Here is a 19,931-nt window from a genome sequence, read left to right on the forward strand (position 1 = left end):
ACTTCAGCCAGGTCACAATCTCGCGGTCCGTGGGTTCGAGCCCCGTGTCGGGCTCTGGGCTGATGGCTCAGAGCCTGGAGCCTGTTTCCGATTCTGTGTCTCCCTCTCTCTCTCTGCCCCTCCCCCGTTCATGCTCTGTCTCTCTCTGTCTCAAAAATAAATAAACGTTAAAAAAAAATTAAAAAAATAAAAATAAAAATAACCAAAAAAATCAAAGTGCAAGAGTTAAATAATAAGACTACAATAAAAACCACTATTACTAGGCAATATATGATTGGGTGAGTTTGGGAGGGTTATCACTATGTGATTGAGAAATACTATGGGTATTTCCTGGAGGAAGTACATTGAAGTGATCCTTCAAGTAGGCAAAGCAACAAAGTAACTCATTAGGATGAATTATGATTTCAAACAATGGCCTGAAAGCACAAGGTTTGGATGACAGGGAATATAGATCATGGTTTAATGTTTAAGAGAATAATGGGAGATTCCACAGGACCTATCAGAGAGCCTGGAATTGCAGGCTAAGGTGTTGATACCATGGACAACTGGATGACAAACAAAAGTTTCTGAATTCTCATTAAAACAAAACAAAATCTCCCAAAGCTCTCTACCAAGGACCTACAACCTCCTTGCTTTGGCTCCATCCAGAAACCATGTCACCACCTGAATGACCTCAGCAAACCCAAAAGACCTTAAAGACTATATTCATGCACAGTGATTTTTTTTTCTCTTTCTCCACATCTATGTAACATTTCCTCAAAAAACTCAGGCCTTGTTTTGGTTGGTTTTCAAAATTTTTCTTATTGTGGTAAAACACATAGAATTTACCATCTGAACCGTTTTTAAGTGTACAGTTCAGTGTATCATACACATTCATAATTTTGTGTGACCATCACCACCATCCATCTGAAAACAAACTCTGTACCCATTAAACAAGAACTCTCCCAGCCCTTGGCAACCATCATATTTTCTGTCTCTAGACTTGGTTCTTAGATAACAGGTATCAGTCTATTTAATCCCCTTCATTTTCCTAGCCAAAATTTACTTTTTGCATAGAATTCAATACAGTAGGATTCAATACAATAAGCACAAGAACTTAATACCAACGTGGAAAAACTTATTTTAAAATGCATAAAATATTATTTTTTACCTGCTTTGTAATTTTGATTGTTCTAGATTGAAATTTAATAATACGGGAATATATCATAAATGATGCACATGACAGCTAAGCCCCAGGATCGAGGCCGCCCTGCAGTGTTTTCCAAGCCCTTATGAAACCGCTATAGAAATGTCAAAGTGGATGGAAGTGAAGATGGACACACTAATGCAAGACTTGACTTTAAACGGAACACATTTTTCTCTTCCTCATTCTTGAAGACCCCTCCCCCCTTCACTTGTTTTTCTGTAGAATCTTTTGTTCCAAGAAGTGGATATCGATGTGTTGACACTTAGTAAGGAGCCTTGGATGGCCGATGGCAGCACTAGTTATGAGACGACCTTGAACACCTGTGGAACGTGGCGGGCAGCACGGATCAGATTCCTTTAGCTACTGCTTAGATTCTGTATTTTCTTGTCGAACCCTCTCAGCCTCTTACCCTGGGCAGGCTTGCAGTCCTGGAGGCATTAGCCTGCTGCCTCCTTTCCTAGGCAAAGTAATCATATACAAACATAATTCGGCCCCAGAGCACAGAAGTCGGTTTTGGACAATACTTAGAAGGGAAGGCAAACTTAAAACAACCTCTCTGGGCCTCAGACTGAAGAAGGGGTGGGTTAGAGAAGGAAGTGTCAGTGCGTGTTAAATTGGAGCAAATCTGCGGATTCTCTGACCACAATCTTTCTAGGAGATCAACCTCCGAGATGCCTTCCTCAGAACTCTAGAAAGCGACCTAAGAGGCTTGGTACAAGGTAGAAACAGACAAGTAGTCTGAGAAAATTTTAAAAAGAAGAGGGAAGAATTTTTAAAATTACTGTTGGGTCTTTCATTTGTCTTGAGGTTTCCCTTTTTCTGCCAGGGACCAACCTCGCGACCCTCCCGGTTTCCGCAGCCTCCGGGAGCACATAGCTCTAGGGGATGGTAGGTCTTCGCTCCCGCTGTAGCGAAAGGGACTGCAACGCAAGGGGCGGACCCTCTGCGGGGCCGAAGGGAGCGGGACTGGGCGGGAAGCGCGCACAGGACCCGGAAGTCCCACCCAGCCGAACGTCAGATGTGTCCGCTCTAGGGCTGTTCTCTGGGTGGGAGGGCCCGTTTGGGTGAGCAGTTGTGACGTCACCAGCCCTCGTCGGGTTGCTACAGCACGACTGCAAAGATTAGGCTTTTTGGCTGACCGAGGAAAGGGGAGTGTGGGTTCAGAGCGCTGGGAAACCGCTCCCGGTGCACGAAAGCTGGAACGTGGGGTCTCGCGTGTTGCCCCCACAGCAACGGTAAAACGGAAGTCCTACTCCCGCGCAGCCCGGCGTCTGGGCGGAAACGGCGTTCCTCGGAGTTGAGGCCCCGTACCTTCGCGCCTGGGCGGTCTCGGGCTTGGCTGTGCTGAGCTAAGGGAGCGTCCTCAGCTGGTAAGAGGGAGGAGGGCAATTGGGCGCGTACCTCCCGCCGCGCGGGAGAGCTGGAGCCCACAGTCAGCCCTCACAAAGGTTGGGTTAATGTCTAGGTTTCCCGACGAAAACGTTCCTTTCCTTACCCGACGTTTGTCTGAAACATGGACAAATACGCCGCCTTCCAGGGTAGTACTGTTTACCTGGATCACAGGGTGCCTTTTTATTTCGGGACGCTGTGTGATGTTCCCAGTCTCTGAATTCTGATACGCAGCTGGGCAAAATATTTAAACACAAAACTGTTAATTCTCTTTCTCCGTAGTTGGGACGGAAATGAGATTCTTTCTCTTTCAGGTACTGATGCTGAATATGCCTTGTTAGCATATTAAAATGGCTGTGACTCAAAACGCCATCCCTTCCTTGTCGGAATGTCAGTGCCGCATCTGTGTGGAAATCCTAATTGAGCCCATAACACTGCCTTGTAACCACACGCTCTGTAATCCCTGCTTCCAATCGACTGTCGAAAAGGCAAGTTTATGCTGTCCTTTCTGTCGCCGCCGGGTCTCTTCGTGGACCCGGTATCACACCCGAAGAAATTCTCTTGTCAACATGGAACTGTGGGAGATAATCCAAAAACACTATCCAAAGGAATGCAAGCTTAGAGTCTCTGGGCAGGAATCAGAGGAGATCGGTGAGTAAAACCCAGCGTGTTTGTTGTGTGAAACTCAAAATTCTTTAAGTGAATTACCACTAATCCATTTGAGAAAAGGATTAAAAAGAAACCGACTAATATTTGTCTAATTTTTTTCTCCCCGGTTTGGGTTGCATGGGCCCCAAAATGTTGATTGAAGTCTATAGCAAGATTGTGTTCATTGTAATAATGCCCAGGCTGCGTTCAATTGGTGTTAAAAATGAAAACAAAGAAACAAACAAACCCACAAGAATGGCCCACAAAAGCCTTCAGTCGTGTGAAAGTTACATAAATATCCACAGATCAGCAGTAGTCAGTACAGCAACATAAGAAGTGTAGAAGGTACTGGATTGCTGTAGTGCTGATTGTTTTACTTTCATGTATTTTCTTTAGCCTGCTTGACTGTACATCTCCATTTAATTCCTCTCTTAAGCATGCAACCTAATAAAATAGCTTTCATTGACCAGTTCCATCTAGATCAGTCATTTTTATTTAAAGCTCTCCACCCTGTAGACTCAGCAGCTGTGTGCCCCAAGCTGAACATTTGACGCTAGCACACTTAGGTGATCAATAAGCCATGCAGTTTCTTGTCTAGGCTTTGAATAAGGTGCCTGTGCTCTGGTGTACTTGCCTTGTTTGGGGGGAGTTAACCTTTATTGTGGTAAATATGTATAACAAATTTGCCATTTTAATGATGTTTTCAACAGTAGTTACACTTTATTAAAACAGCTTTATTGAGATATTCACATAGACTTGATACATTTACATCGTACAGTTCTGGGGCATCTGGCTGGCTCAGTGGGAAGAGGGTGCGACTCTCGAGGTCATGAGTTCAAGCCCCTTGTTGGGTATAGAGATTGCGGCTGTGACTCTCAACTCTTGAGGTCATGAGTTTGAGCCCCTTGTTGGGTGTAGAGATTACAAAACAAAAAACAAAAAAACCCAGACAATAAACACTTAAAAAGAAAGTGTACAGTGAAGTGGTTTTGGTATTTTATTATCAGTTTTTTCAAAGTTGTGGTAAAATATATATAGCATAAAATTTGCCATTTTAACCATTTTAAGTTACAGGTCAATGGCATAAATTGTCTTCACAGTGTATAACCATCACCACTATGTTTCCGGTTTTTCATCACCCAGATTCTTTTTTTTTTTAATTTATTTATTGTTTAATTTACATTCGAGTTAGCATCTAGTGCAACAATGATTTCAGGACTAGATTCCTTAATGCCCCTTACCCGTTTAGCCCATCCCCCCCCTCCCACAACCCCTCTAGTTCTCTATATTTAAGAGTCTCTTCTGTTTTGTCCCCCTCCCTGTTTTTATATTATTTTTGCTTCCCTTCCTTTATGTTCATCTGTTTTGTATCTTAAATTCCTCATATGAGTGAAGTCATATGATATTTGTCTTTCTCTGACTGGCTAATTTCACTTAGCATAATACCCTCTAGTTCCATCCACATAGTTGCAAATGACAAGATTTCATTCTTTTTGATTGCTGAGTAATACTCCACTGTGTATATATACCACATTTTCTTTATCCATTCATCCATCAATGGACGTTTGGGCTGTTTCCATACTTTGGCTGTTGTTGATAGTGCTGCTATAAACATTGTCATCACCCAGATTCTTTAACCATTAAGCAAAAACCCTACATTCTTCTCCTTCCCTACCCCTCCACCCCCAGTTTTTATTTACTCTGTCTCTATGAATTTGCTTGTTCTAGATATTTCATATAAATGCATTCATACAATATATGATCTGTTGTGCCTGGCTTCTTTCAGTTAAATGTTTCCAAGGTGATTCACAGTTGTGACATATATCAGTATTTCATTCCTTTTTAGATCTGAATAATTTTTCATTTTATGGATTATATTTTGTTTATCCCTTCATCCACTGATGGACATTTGAGTTGTTTTCACTTTTTGTCTATTTGAAGTAGTGCTGATATGAATATTCATGTATAAGTATTTGAATCTCTTTCCAGTTCTTTTATGTACGTACCAAGGAGTGGAAGTGCTGGATCATATAGTAATTCTACGTTTAGCTTTTTGACGAACTGCTAAACTTTTCCCTGGTGCTGTGCCATTTTGCATTCCCACCTGCAGTGTATAATGGTTCCAATTTCTCCACATCCTCACCAACACTTATTTTCTGGTTTTTTGGTTGTTTTTTTAAATAGCCATCCTAGTAGGTGTGAAGTGGTATCTTAGTATCTGTGTCTTTTTAATTGTGGTAAAGTATGCATAACAAAATTTACAATTCCCACTTTTTTTTTTTTTAAGATTTATTTTTGAGGGAACACAAGCAGAGGAGGGGCTGAGAGAGGGGAACAGGATCTGAAGTGGGCTCTGCGCTGACAGGCTGACAGCAGTAAGCCTGATGTGGGGCTCAAACTCACCAACTGTGAGATCGTGACCTGAGCCAAAGTCAGACACCCAACCAGCTGAGCCACCCAAGTGCTCCCGATTCCTGTTGTTTTTAAGTGTACACTTCAGTGCCGTTAAGTACGGTCACACTGGTTTACAACCATCACCACCGTCCATCTCCAGACCAGTTTCATCTTCCCAAACTGAAACTCCATACCCATTAAACAATAACTCCCCAGTTCCTTCTCCTTCCAGTCCTTTTAACCATAATTCTACTTTCTGTCTCTGAATTTGACCATTTTAGATATCATAGTAAGTATTTGTCCTTTTGTATCTGGTTTATTTCACTTAAATGTCTTCAGTGTTCATCCATGTTGTAGCATGTGTTAGAATTTCAGTCCTTTCTATGGCTAAATAATATTCCATTGAATGTATTTACCACATTTTGTTTATTCATCAGTGGACACTTGGGTTACTTCTACCTTTTGGCTGTTGTGAGTAATGCTGCTGTGAACATTGGATACAAATATTTTTTAAGTTCTTGCTTTCAACTCCTTTGAGTATGTACCCAGAAAGGAATTGCTGGGTCATATGCTAACTATATGGATTTTTTTTGAGGAACTGCCATACTCTTTTCCATAGCAACTGCACTGTTTTACATTCCCACCAGCAGTATGCAAGGACTCTTTCGTTTTTCCACATTCTTTTTTTTTTTTTTAATCCCCCCCCTTCGTTTTTCCACATTCTTGTCAACACTTTGTTACTCTTACTTTCTGTTTTTTTTTTTTTTTTTTTTTTTTAGATAAAGCCATCCTAATGAGTATGAGATGCTATCTCATTGTGGTTTTGATTTTCATTTCCCTAATGACTGATGATGTTGAACATCTTTTCATGTGTTTATTGGCCATTTGTATATCTTCTGTGGAGAGATGTTTATTCTAGTCCTTTGCTTATTTTTAATTGGTTTATTTATTTTTTGTTGTTGAGTTGATGGTGTTCTTTATTTATTCTGGATGTTAACTCCTTATCAGGTATGATTTGCAAATATTTTCTCCCATTCCATAGGTTGCCATTTCACTCTGATTATGTAGTTTGATATAGTCCTATATGTCTATTTTTGCTTTTGTTGTTTGTGGTTTGGTGTCATATCCAACAAATCATTGCTAAGTTTCAATATCATGGAGTTTTTTCCCTGTTTTCTTCTAGGAACTTTATAGTTTTAGGTCTTTAATCTGCTTTGAGTTAAGTTTTTTTATATGATACAGGGTAAGGGTTTAATTTCATTTTTTTTTTACATGTGGATATCCAGCATTCCTAGGGCCATTTGTTGATAAGATGGCTGTTTTAAAGTTTTTAACTAGTAAGTCTGATGTCGGGACTTCCCCAAGAATGGTTTCTGTTAATTTATTTTGTTCCTATGAATCATCCATACTCTTTCTTGTTTCCTTGTATGCCTTGTGTTTTTTGTTTGTTTGTTTATTTGTTTTAGGATATTGGGCATTTGAATATTACAGTATGGTGACCCTGAAAGTCAGATTCTTCCCTTTCCCCAGAGTTTACCTTCTTTTTTTTTTTTTTTTTATTGTTGAAAGCTGTAACAGTTCATTGGTTTGCTAACTTTCCCAAACTATTTTTGCAAGGACTATACCTCCTTGTGTATGGTCACCTAAGTCTCTGTGCCTTAACTTGTGCTCACTTAGTGTTTTGACAGATTTCCTTGAATTTCAGGAGCTAAAAAACAACAACAAAAAGAAATGAAACAAAAAAGTGCCTTTTTGTCTTGGAACATGGGCTCAGTGCCAAGATGGTCCTTCAACACTTAGCCAGGCTTATACTGAGCCTAGGGATCAGACCAAGATGAAGTTTGGACCTTCAGCACTTAGCCAGGCTTATACTGAGCCTAGGGATCAGCCCAAGGTGAAAGTTCGGAGTCTTCTCACATGTCTTCCAAACATGTGTCTTGCCTTGGGTCTGCTGCACCTCCTCCAGAACCAGGGACCAGTGTCCCATTCTGAGAATGTGGGTTTCCTTCTTCAAGACTGCCACTGTACTGAGGAGGAGGTGGGGAGAGAGTAAAACTGCCACAAAACTTTCCTACTATTTTGAAGTTGCCTTTTTCTTGGTTCATCATTTTCTTGGCTGCTGTTAACCTTTGATTGTTTTCCAGAGTTCTGACAATATTGGCGCTGATAGTTTCTGCTTGTTTTTTAATGTTTTTGTGGAGGGATGAGAGCTTGGAATTGCCTGTTCTGCCATTTTGTTGGCAGCACTCCATCAGCCTTAAGTGCTTTACCACTAAAACTGATGTTATTTTCAAGAATGCCCTTATGCTTGAAATTCTCCACATTCTCTTCTATATAGAGTCATTTTCTTTGAGGGAGATCTTTGGAGCTCTCGGTTCTTACGGCCTGCCTCTTTCCCTGGGCAAAAATCTGAGTCACTGCTCTAGAGCAGGAAGCAGACACGATGGCTTACTTCTCTCTTTGTGAATAGGCTAGTAGGCAGACATAGTAGCCTCCAGTCTTGGCTTGCCTGCCCTAGAACCTTTGCCCTATGAGTGAGTTGTGATGAGGGTGATGGGGCCCTAGTATTCTCTACCTGCTGTGCCTGGGGTCATGTTTCCCTGCTGTGAGTGGGAAGTGAATAGAGGAAGGTAGCCCACAGTCTCTCAGGTCCACTCACCTGGAATTCAGTCTCTGCAACAGTGAGCTGGAAAGGATAAATGCTGGCAGTTTGTTCCTCCTGGAGGGTTGCTGTGGCTCTTCACCAGGAGCTGGGGAGACTGGGAGCCCTGCCTTGGCACAGCCTCCCTCTTATATGGCTCAAGTGCCACAGATTCTCACTTTTCTTACTGAGATATAGTAAAAAATTTTTGGAAGTATTTCTTTGCTGTATGCTCTTAGGGCAATTTCAAGGCATTTTATATGACCAGTGATTTATACCTTTCTCCGATTGAAAAACAGGTCTGCAGATCTTTACTTTACTGTTCTGGAAGCTGATCTTTCTTTGTTTTTCATGTAAATTTTTTTGAAATGTATATACAAAAGTATATAAATCATAAATTTGCAGTTCAGTGACTTTTCAGTGAAAATGTATATGTAACCAGCATTCCGGTCAAGACCTAGAACTTTCCCAAAACTCCTAAGTCCTCCTTGTGGCCCCCTTGCAGTCTCTGTTCGCTCACCATTCCTGTAACTACTATTGTGATGTGTAACACCGTAGATTGCTTTTACCTATTTCTGAACTTTTAAAAAATGGTATCTTGTGGGGTGCCTGGGTGGCTCAGTCAGTTAAGTGTCTGACTTTTGATCTCAGTTCAGGTCTTGATGTCAGGGTCATAAGTTCAAGCCCCACGTTGGGCTCCGTGCTGGGCGTGAAGCGTACTTTAAAAAAAAAAAGGAATCTTGGGGTGCATGGGTGGCTCAGTCAGTTAAGCTCCCGACTTTGGCTCAGGTCATGATCTCGTGTTCGTGAGTTACAGCCCTGCATCGGGCTCTGTGCCGACAGCTCAGAGCCGGGAGCCTGCTTTGAATTCTGTGTCCCCCGCTCATGCTCTCTCAAAAATAAATAAATGTTAAAAAAATTTTTTTTAAAAAAAGGAATCCCCTTGTATCTTTAGCTCACCATTATATTGGTGAGATTGGTCCATGTGATTGGGGTTTCTTTATTTTCTTTGCTGTATGGTACTATGTTGTGTGGATATTAAATAGTAAAAGCAATGAAAAATTTTATGTCCATTGACATTAGGCATTTTAGGCTGTTATGAATAGTGCTACCATGAGTATTTTTATACTTACATATTTTTTTAATATTTATTTTTGGGAGAGTGCAAAAGAATGGAATTCGGGGCCACAGAGTATGAGTGAAAATAAATCCTTTCCGTGCTAGATGAGAATCCATCCTTTGATTAAATTTCTAGTTTTGTTTCCCCTAAACCTGAGGATAAGAATGTTAATGTTTAGTAGGCAACGTTGCTTAATGAGAAAAATTATCCCTAATTGACAAATTGCTTCCCTGTTGGAGGGAATTACAAATACTGATTGGGATATTGTGCTTTGTGCTCCTCTAGCATAGTGACCATTGTAACTGAGCATGTTCCTTCTGGGGAGCCTATGCCTGTATTGTTGCCATAAGAAATGTTTGCTGCTGTGGAGAAAGGATATCTGGCTTCCTTGCTCTCATGTTGTTAGATTGATGCCAAATGTGGTCCTGTGGTCATTTTTGGAGTCTGAATGTTTAGTAAAGCCTAAGACTACCCCTTGGTGGGTGTTACAGGTAGGGTAAGCCTTAGGAGATATTGCCAGTTTTCCAAAGTGGCTTTTACCAATTTATACTCCTGCCAGTAGTGTATGAGAGTTGTAGTTGCACCACATTCTTGCCAACATTTGGTCTTTCTTCCTTTTATTTTTTCTCAAAGAAATTTTGGTAGTATACTTACTATTTTCAGCATTTTATTATGAAAGATTTTAAACATATAAAAAAGTTGAAAGCATTTTATAGTGAACTTTCATGTACCCGTAACCAGATATGAGAATATTTTACTGTGTCACTGCTCTTTCATCTATTCATGTCAGTCTTTTTTATTTTTTCATTTATTTCACTTTCTCTTAAATATGTAAGCATACATATTTTGAAGATCAATGTTAGCTTATAACTTTTATTTATTTATTTTTTTTTTTAATTTTTTTTTTTCAACGTTTTTTATTTTATTTTTGGGACAGAGAGAAACAGAGCATGAACGGGGGACGGGCAGAGAGAGAGGGAGATACAGCATCGGAAACAGGCTCCAAGCTCCGAGCCATCAGCCCAGAGCCTGACGCAGGGCTCGAACTCACGGACCGCGAGATCGTGACCTGGCTGAAGTTGGACGCTTAACCGACTGCGCCACCCAGGCGCCCCATAACTTTTCTTTTAATATTAATTTACATATAATATGCAAGTCTTTTTTTTTTTAAGTTCATTTATTTATTTTAAGAGAGAGAGAGCAGGGGAGGGGCAGAGAGAGAGAGAGAGAGAGGGAAAGAGAGAATCCCAAGCAGGCTCTGCACTGTCAGCACAGAGCCTGATGTAGCGCTCAAACTCATGAACCGTGAGATCATGACCTGAGCTGAAACCAAGAGCGGGATCCTTAACCGACTGAACCACCCAGGTGCCCTTGTAATGTGCAAATCTTAATCGTACCTTCATTGAGTGTTCACATAGGTATAACCTTTTGTAACATGAACCCTTGTAAAAATACAGAATATTACCATTACCCTTGAAAGTACTGTCATGTCCTTTCCAGTTAATCTTTCCCCTACCCTCAAGTCAACCAGTGTTTTTATTTTTCCTCACCATAGATGAGTTTTGCCTTTTCCAGAACTTCGTATAAATGGAATTCTGTTAATGTACAAGAGTTGACATAACAAAGTACCACAAACTGGGTGGCTTAACAAATTTATTTTCCCACAGTTCTGGAGGCTGAAAGGCCCAAAATCAAGATGTCAACAGGCACGTGTTCTCTTGAAGGCTCTAGAGGGGAATCTGTTACATGCCTTTCTTTTAGTTTCTGGGTGTTGTTGACAGTCCGTGGTATTCCTTGGCTTACTGCTGCACAACTCCAATCTCTGCCTCCATAGTCATATGGCATTCTCCTGCTGTGTCTATCTTCACATTGCTGTCTCTTCTCTGTGTCCCTCTCCTTTATTAAGGGCCCACCCTACTCCAGTATGAACTCAATTATGTTTACAACAAGTATTTCCCAATAAGGTCCCATTCTGAGTACAGGGATTAGAATTTCAACATATCTTTTTGGGGGATACAATTCAACCCACAGTAGTAATCATGCCCTGTATATTCTTTAGTGTAAGATTCTTTTACTTAGTATAATAATATTTGAGATTCATCTTTGTTGTGGGTACTAGTAATTTATTTCTTTTTATTTAAAAAAATTTTTGTTTTTTAATGTTTGCTTATTTTTGAGAGAGACAGAGACAGTGTGTGAGCGGGATTGGTGCAAAGAGAGAGGGAGACACAGAATCCAAAGCAGGCTCCAGGCTCTGAGCTGCCAGCACAGAGCCTGATGTGGGGCTCGAACTCACGAGCTATGAGATCACAACCTGCGCTAAAGTCAGACATTTAACCAAATGAGCCACCCAGGCACCCCGATTTCTTTTTATTTTTAAATATCATTCTACCATTTGACTGTATTATACTTTGTTGGTGGTTCTCCAGTTTATGGTGTCCCAGCTGTTTCCAGGTTTTGGCTCTTATGAATAAAGTTGCTGTTATTAAAAAAAAAAAAAAAGAAAAAAAAAAGAAAAAAAAAGGGGCGCCTGCTTGGCTCTGTCAGTTGAACGTCCGACATCGGCTCAGGTCATGATCTTGTGGTTCATGAGTTGGAGCCCCGTGTCAGGCTCTGTGCTGATAGCTTGGAGCCTGGAACCTGCTTTGGATTCTGTGTCTGCCTCTCTCTCCGCCCACCCCTGCTTGTGCTGTGTCTCTCTCTGTCTTCCAAAAATGAATAAATATTTTTTAAAAATTTTAAAAAAAAGTTGCTGTGAAGATTCTTATAATAGTTTTTTTTTTTTTTGTGGTCATATGTTTTCATTTTTTCTTGGGTAAATACTTAGGAGTAAAATTGCTTAGAGTAGGTATATGCTTAGTTATATAAAAAACTATCATTTTCCAGAATGGTTGTATTATTGTCTAATACCAGCAACAATGTTTGCAAATTCTGGTTTCTGCACATCTGTCTTAGTTTGGGCTGCTATAACGAAGTATATAGACGAGGTGGCTTAAACAGAAATCTATTTTTTTTACAGTTCTGGAAGCTAGGAGGTCTAAGATCAAGTTACTGTCTGAGTTAGTTCTTTGTGGGAGCCCTCTTCTTGGTCATGGCTTTACCTGGTGGAAAGCTAGCTAAGTTTATTAGCCTCCTGTAAGGGCACTAATCCCAGTCAGGAGGAGTCTACGCTTCTGACCTAATTACTTCCCAAAGTTTCTACCTCCAAATACTATCTAGTTGGATTAAAGTTTCAACATAGAATTTAGGAGGTGACACGTTTAGTTCATTTACAACATGCTCATCAATATTTGGTGTTACCTATCTAACCGTACTGATAGATTTATAGTCGTATCTCATTGTAGTTTTAATTAGCATTTTCCTGGTGACTAGTGATGTTGAATCTTCATTGTTTATGGATGATTTATATATCTTCCATTATTAAGTGTCTGTCTGAATTTTTTGCCTCAGGTTTATCTTTGTATTATTAAGTTGTAGGAGTTCTTTATATATTTTGGATACCAGTACTTTGCAAGTTGTTTTGTGAATATTTTCTTACAGGCTGTGTCTTGCTTATTCATTTTCTTAATGGTGTCTTCTTGATGAGCTGAAAAAATTTTTTAAAGATTTTATTTATCTATTTTTTAAGGTAAACTCTACACCTAATGTGGGGCTCCACTCACAGCCTTGAGATCAAGAGTTGCATACTGCACTGAATCAACCAGCTAGGTGCCCTGTTGAGCTAAAATTTTTAATTTTCATGAAGTCTAATTAATAAACTTTTCCTTTTATGATTATTACTTTCTGTGTTCTGAAAAACTTTATCTTCTGTAGTAATATAAAAATATTTCTATGTTTTTTCTAAAAGCTTTATAGTTTTAGGGACACCTGGGTGGCTCAGTTGGTTAAGTGTCCAGCTTTGGCTCAGGTCGTGATCTCACAGTTCGTGGCTTCAAACCCCACATAGGACTCTGTGCTGACAGCTCAGAGCCTAGAGCCTACTTTGGATTCTGTATCTCCCTCTCTCTGCCCCTCCACCGCTCCTGCTCTGTTTCTCTCTGTCTCTCAAAAATAAATAAACGTTAATAAATAAATAAAAGCTTTATAGTTTTAGCTTTTCTGTTTAGGTCTATGGACCATTCTAAATGTTGTGAATGTTGTGTGAGATAGGGGTTGAGGTTAATTTTTTCCTGTGTGAATTTCACTTACTCCTGTACCTTTGTTGAAAAGACTTTTCTTACAAGCCTGTTTGGTTGATTTGTTGATTTTAATGTTAAAATTACACTGCTGAGGGGCACCTAGGTGCTCAGTCAGTCGGTTAAGGGTCCAACTTCAGCACCAGGTCATGATCTCACGATTCATGAGTTCAAGCCCTGGATTGGACTCTGCTGTCAGCGCAGAGCCTGCTTCGGATCCTGTGTCTCCCTCTCTCTCTGCCCCTCTCCCTCTCTATCTCTCTCCCTCTTGCTTTCTCTCTCTCAAAAATAAATAAACATTAGAAAAGTTTTAGAAAAGACTTTATAAGAAAAAAAAATCTCACACTGTTGATTACTGTGGCTATATAGAAAGTCTTGAAGTCACGTAGTGATAATTCTCCAACTTTATAATTATTTTTCATGTTTGGATATTCTAGCTCCTTTCTATTTTCATGTAGATTTTAATCAACCTGTCAGTTTCTACCAAAAGCATAGTGGGAGTTGATTTGGGTTGTGTTGAATTTTTAGATCAGTTTGGGGAGAATTGACATCTTAACGTAGAGCCCTTGCACCCATGAAAATAGTCTCTTTCTCCCTTTATTTGGGTCTTCTTTAATTTCTCTCAGTAATGTTTTATAGTTTTTCAGTGAGGACAATTTACACATTGTTATATGTTGAATTGTGTCTCCTCAAAAGATATGTTGAAGTCCTGGCCCCTAATGCTTCAGACCTTATTTGGAAATAGTGTCTATAGAGGTAGTCAAGTTAAGGTCGTTAGTGTGGGTCCTAATCCATTATGACTGGTGTCCTCTCTAAAAGGGAAAATTTGCACACAGAGACAGACACACAGTAAACCCACAGTGAGAACACTGTGTGAGGACAGAGAGTTGGAATGACGCATCTACAAGCCAGTGAACACTGGAGATTGCTGGTAAACCACTAGAAACTAGGAAGAGTCAAGGAACCCTACAGGCTTCAGAGGAAGATTGGCTGAGCAAATTTAATTAGGAGAAGAAAACTTTATTTCCATGAAGATGTAAGCAGAGTCAAATAGAGTGATGAAAAAATATTTGTATAAACAGCTTAATTAATTGTTCGTTAGGTTTATTATGATTTTTGGGTTTGGTCCAGTATTGGACATTCAGTTCTTTGATTAATGTGGATTTTTCTTTCAAAATAAAGAGTATGGGGATAAAATTCCTTTAATGAATCTTGGCTGCTCAGGAAGAACACTCACTGTAAGACAGCAATATTAAGTGCAGTGGGAACATTTGAGTGCGTCACAACAGAAATTTGAGTTAACCAAAATTGCATAGTGTTGATAAGTTGGCAAAAATTGACTGTCATAGTCTAGTTTTAGCTCATAAAACTGATTTTTTTTCAAATTCGTCATATATTTAGAAACTAAGAAATAGTAAGTAATTGCACCTGGACATTAGAAGCCTATTATGACAATTTTAATTTGTTGTGTCTTTGGTTGAGAAAGTTACTGATCTCAGTTTAGATTTACCTTGTATACAAATAAGTAAACTTTAAAAGTCTCAGTAGTTGCCTGGGGTTTTTTTCCCTCTTTTTGAGAGAGGGAGCATGCACAAGTTGGGGAGGGGCAGAGAGAGCTGACAGCAGACACCCTGATGAGGGGTTCGAACCTGCAAACCGTGAGATCATGCATGACCTGAGCTGAAGTCAGACACCTAATCGACTGAGCCACCCAGGCACCTCTGTTTTGTTTTGTTTTTTAAATTACAGTTCTCTCTGCTTACTATAGAGTAGTTAAGCATCTTTTGTAAATTGTATGTTTCTTTGTCCATTAATGTAGTGTTTTTTCTTAATCTGTAAAAGTTCTTGTTATATTCTGGACATTAAATCTCTATTGATTTATGTATTTGCAAATAACTTCTCCCAGTTTGTTGTTTGTTTTTAATTTTGTGATGTTTGTCATCATACAGAAGCATTTAAAAAAATTTAACCAAGTAAATTTGAAGATCTAACTGACTTTATTAAATGATTCATGAATCAGGCAGCATCTCATCTAACCAACAGTGGAGAGCTCCACTGAGCTGCAGGAAAGGAAAGGCAGAGAAGAGGCATTAAACAAACAAACAAACAAACAAACAAACCAGGGATGCCTGGGTGGCTCAGTCGGTTAAGCGTCTGAAATCTGCTTAGGTCATGATTTCACCGTCTGAGTTCAAGCCCTGTATTGGGCTCTATGCTGACAGCTCAGAGCCTGGAGCCTGCTTCAGATTCTGTGTCTCCCTCTCTCTCTCTGCCCCTCCCCTGCGTGTTCTCATGCATGTGCACTCTCTCTCTCTCAATAAAAAATAAGCATTAAAAAAATTTTAAAGAACACCACAATTTATTAGCAAGGACTGCAGTGTTTAGGCAAAGTTGTCCTCCTAAGAAGGAAGGGGTCTCTCAGGATACTGCTTACAGGAAATTACAGTTTGGGTAGTTAAAGGTTACGTTTGAGGGGGTTGAAGCTGAAGTTAGGTTAGATATTAAATCTTGATTTACTGATGTGGGGCCTTTAGTGGCTCCATTATGGCTCCTCTGTGTTTTTCTTTTTTCTTTTCTTTTTTTGTGTTTATTCCAAAGCCATTTTACTATTATTTATTTATTTATTTATTATTTATTTATTATTTTATTTTAGAGGAGGGAGAGAGCACACAAGCAGGGAAGAGGGGGAAGAGGGAGAGAGAGAGAGAATCTCAAGCAAGCTCCACACTCAGCACAGAGCCCCACATGGGTCTTGATCCCACCACCCTGGGATTATGACCTGAGCCAAAGTCGAGTTGGACACTCTACCGACTGAGCCATCCAGGTGCTCCCTGAAAAGCCATTTTAAATCTTTAAGTGAAAATCCAGTGTTGCCACACAAGATTAACAATGGGTGATTATCCAAGATGGTCTTTATTCTACAAAATGACCACAAAGAGCATGAGACTCTCTAAGTGGAAGGAAACAAGCCATCATTCCGTGGTTTTCTTTTTAACAGAAGTTTTGCTTCTTCTTGTTACTGGGTTTTTTTTTGTTTTTTTGGTTTTTTTTTTTGTGGTAAAATACAGATAACAAAATTTACCATTTTAATTATTTTTAAGTGTACAGTTCAGCAGCATTGAGTACAGTCACATTGGTGTGCAACCATCACCATCATCCATCTCTAGAACTTTTTCATCTTCTCCAATTGAAACTGTACCCATTAAACAATAATTCCCCAATTCCCCCTTCCTCTAACCCCTGGCATCCACCATTCTACTTATGTCAGATTTGAGTACTCCAGGTATCTTGTGTAAGTAACATTATAGTGGGTGTTTGTCCTATTGTGTCTGACTCATTTCACTTAGCATAGTATCTTCATGGTTCATCCTTGTTATAGCATGTATCAGAATTGGTTTCCATTTTATGACAGTAATATTCCACTGTATGTATTTACCACATTTTATCCATTTATCTGTTGATAAATGCTTGGATTACTTCCACTTTTGGCTGTTGTGAATAATGTTGCCGTGAACATTGGTGTACAAGTATCTGAGTTCCTGCTTTCAACCCTTTTGACTGTGTACCCAGAAAGGAATTCCTCGGTCCTATGGTAATTCTGTTTAATTCTTTTGAGCAACCACCATATTGTTTTCCATAGGGGCTGTACCATTTTACATTTCCACCAGCAGTGCACCAGGATTTCAGTTTCCCCATCTGCTTGTCAACACTTACTATTTTGTTTTATAATAGCCACCCTACTGGGTATGAAGTGGTATCTCTTTGTGGTTTTGATTTGCATTTCCCTAATGACTAGTGATATTGAGCATCTTTTAATGTGCTTGTTGGCCATTTGCATATTTTTTGGAAAAAAAAAAATCTGTTGAAGTCCTTTGCCCATGTTTTTAACTGAGCTTGTTTTGTGTTGTTCAGCTGTTGGAGTTCTTTGTATATTCTCTATATTAATGCCTTATCAGATCTATGATTTGCAAATATTTTCCTCCATTCTATGGGTTGTCTTTTAATTTTCATAATATTCTGGCTATTTTTATTCTTTATTAAGTGAACTCCTTTAATGATAAAAGGAAACAGTTTTCCTTTTCCAGTTGCCTACACTTGTTTAATGTTCACCACACCACCGCACATGTGCGCTTATGTGCGCACACACACACACCATTTCTGAGAACTTTGTCATCCACAGGCCAAATTTGGCCCACATCTCTTTTTGTAAATGAAGTGTTTTTAGAACAGAGGCACTGTACTCATCTATGTCAATGATTCCTTTTGCGCTAACAGTGGCAAGAGTTGAATTACTGCAACAAAGGCTGCATTGCCCACAAAGCATAAAATATTTATTATCTTGCCCTTTACAGAAAAAGTGTGCCCACCACCTAAGCTGTCACATCTGATATGACACTACCTCTCTACACATACCGTGTCTCCTTTATTAGAAATGCTATAATTAAAGTGCTGTCCCTCCTGGCTTCTTGCGCTTTGTCTATAACCCCTACTAATTTTTCAGGAGCCTTACACTTCTCTCTCCTGTATTTCCCACTGTATTGTCTCAGATGAATCCTCGTCAGCAGCTAAAATAAGAATTTAGTATACTTCTTTGCTACTGGTAATGGAGTTGCATTACTGTTTTTAGTTCCTCTGTTGCAGAATTTGCAAACTACTGGCCTGCAAGCCATGTAAAGGCTACAGACATGTTTTCTGTTACCCATTCAGTGCCAACATTTAAAATTTAGAGATTTTACACTAACATATAGATTTCTGGATTGTCTTGAAAAAATCAGAAAATATAACAAAGACAGACCTAAGTTTCCTGGTGGCAGTAGTCAGCTGGAGTTGAGTAACAGCTGCCCCTGTAAATAAGCAGTTGTGTTCTCTTTTTCTGGATTCAACTCAAGATTATTTTTTCCTTCTTTGCATCTTAGTGTTTCCGTAGTCCTGTAGATTTGTTTGAAATGTCTGATGATTCTTGGTTTTGCTTTCATATTTAAAAATGAGGCCCTAGAATAAAACTCCTTGTGCATACATTGGCATTGGTGACTGGCAGATAATGTTTGAGGTTAAACCTGGCCATTATGCTTTGCTGTCCCTGAGTGCCAAATTTTAGAGGGCTGTGCTCTTGGTCATCACCTCTCATATTAGCTGCACTGGCTCTGTCCAGACAATTTAGTTTCTTTAAAAAATAACTTTTGTTTGTGATATGTACACTTAATATCTAGGAAGAAATGCCTACCAACCAAGTATTCTGATTTAACAGATTATAAACTTTGAATTTCCTGTCCTACACTCATTCATTCTGGTCTCTATTATGCGTTGTGGTTTTGAGCCTGAGCTGCCTTTCAGGTATATGGGGCAGGTCTCGCACTTCCAAGGGTTGCATTTTTCTTCATTCTGCTATATAAGTCACCTCTTTTATATCGGCCTCCCATTTTGTAGAAATTTATTAAAGTTTCTTTTTTACTGATGGACCCTTCCCCTAATCTCTTTGCTGTTGTAGGATTACTTTTTAAAACTGCTTTCACTGTTATTTTAACAGATTCTAGGACAGGAGTTAAGTATATGTACTTATGTGCCATTTTGAACCAGAAAATCTATGGACTTTTCTTTTAAAATGGAATTCTGTAGAGAAGATACTGCTATAACTGTTAATAATTGTACATTTAATATCACATTTTCAGGTTAATATAGGTTTAATGAAAGACCAAAGCTAGCCATAAAATTCTTTGTTGCCTATAACATTGTTTTCTTCCTTGATCTCTAACAGTTGATGACTATCAGCCAGTTCGCTTATTAAGTAAACCTGGGGAATTGAGAAGAGAATATGAAGAGGAGATAAGCAAGGTAGGTGCTAAATAGTTACCTTTTTTGTTTTTAAGTTTATTTATTTACTTTGAGAGAGAGGGAGGAGCAGAGAGAGAGAATATCCCATACAGGCTCTAGGCTGTCAGCGTGGAGCCCAACATGTGGCTCGATCTTAACAAACCATGAGATCATGACCTGAGCCCAAACCAAGAGTCGGGCATTTAACCAACTGAGCCACCCAGGTGCCCTAAATGGTTATTCTTTTTTGGAAAAATTCTCTGCTGTGTTTTCAAGTTTAGATTTTACATACAGTTTTATGTGCCTATGTAAATAATATATATTGTAATAAAATTAATTTTAGTGTACTTTAAAAGCTTTATTTTTTACATGTTTAAAATAGGTAGAAAGTAGCTTTTATTTATATATAATTGGTACTCTTATGTGATAGTGATTTTTTTTTTCATTTTCCCTTCCTTATCTTAAAAATAATTTTTTTTTAATATTTATTTTTGTGAAAGAGCACGTGCACGTGAGCAGGAGGGGGCAGAGAAAGAGGGAGACACAGAATCTGAAGCAGGCTCCAGG

The 19,931-nt window shown here is 39.2% G+C and overlaps 1 protein-coding gene across 2 annotated transcripts in view; it reads left to right on the forward strand.

The window, feature by feature from the left end:
• The window catches only part of RNF168 (ring finger protein 168), a 46,954-nt gene that overhangs the window by 2,266 nt on the left and 24,757 nt on the right, over positions 1 to 19,931 (forward strand). Inside the window, exons 1-3 of one of the 2 annotated variants that reach the window (XM_025913851.2) lie at positions 2,198 to 2,556; positions 2,890 to 3,226; positions 19,309 to 19,385. In XM_025913851.2, coding sequence (XP_025769636.1) covers positions 2,926 to 3,226; positions 19,309 to 19,385 — 378 coding nt within the window. In that variant the 5' untranslated portion in view covers positions 2,198 to 2,556; positions 2,890 to 2,925. Of the gene's footprint in view, positions 1 to 2,197; positions 2,557 to 2,889; positions 3,227 to 19,308; positions 19,386 to 19,931 lie in introns of those variants that run through there. The other variant, XM_086675110.1, reaches the window with a different exon arrangement.

This window comes from Puma concolor, chromosome C2 (genome assembly GCF_028749965.1).
Source record: "Puma concolor isolate L17-30 chromosome C2, mPumCon1.1.hap2, whole genome shotgun sequence".
Lineage (NCBI taxonomy): Eukaryota > Metazoa > Chordata > Mammalia > Carnivora > Felidae > Puma > Puma concolor.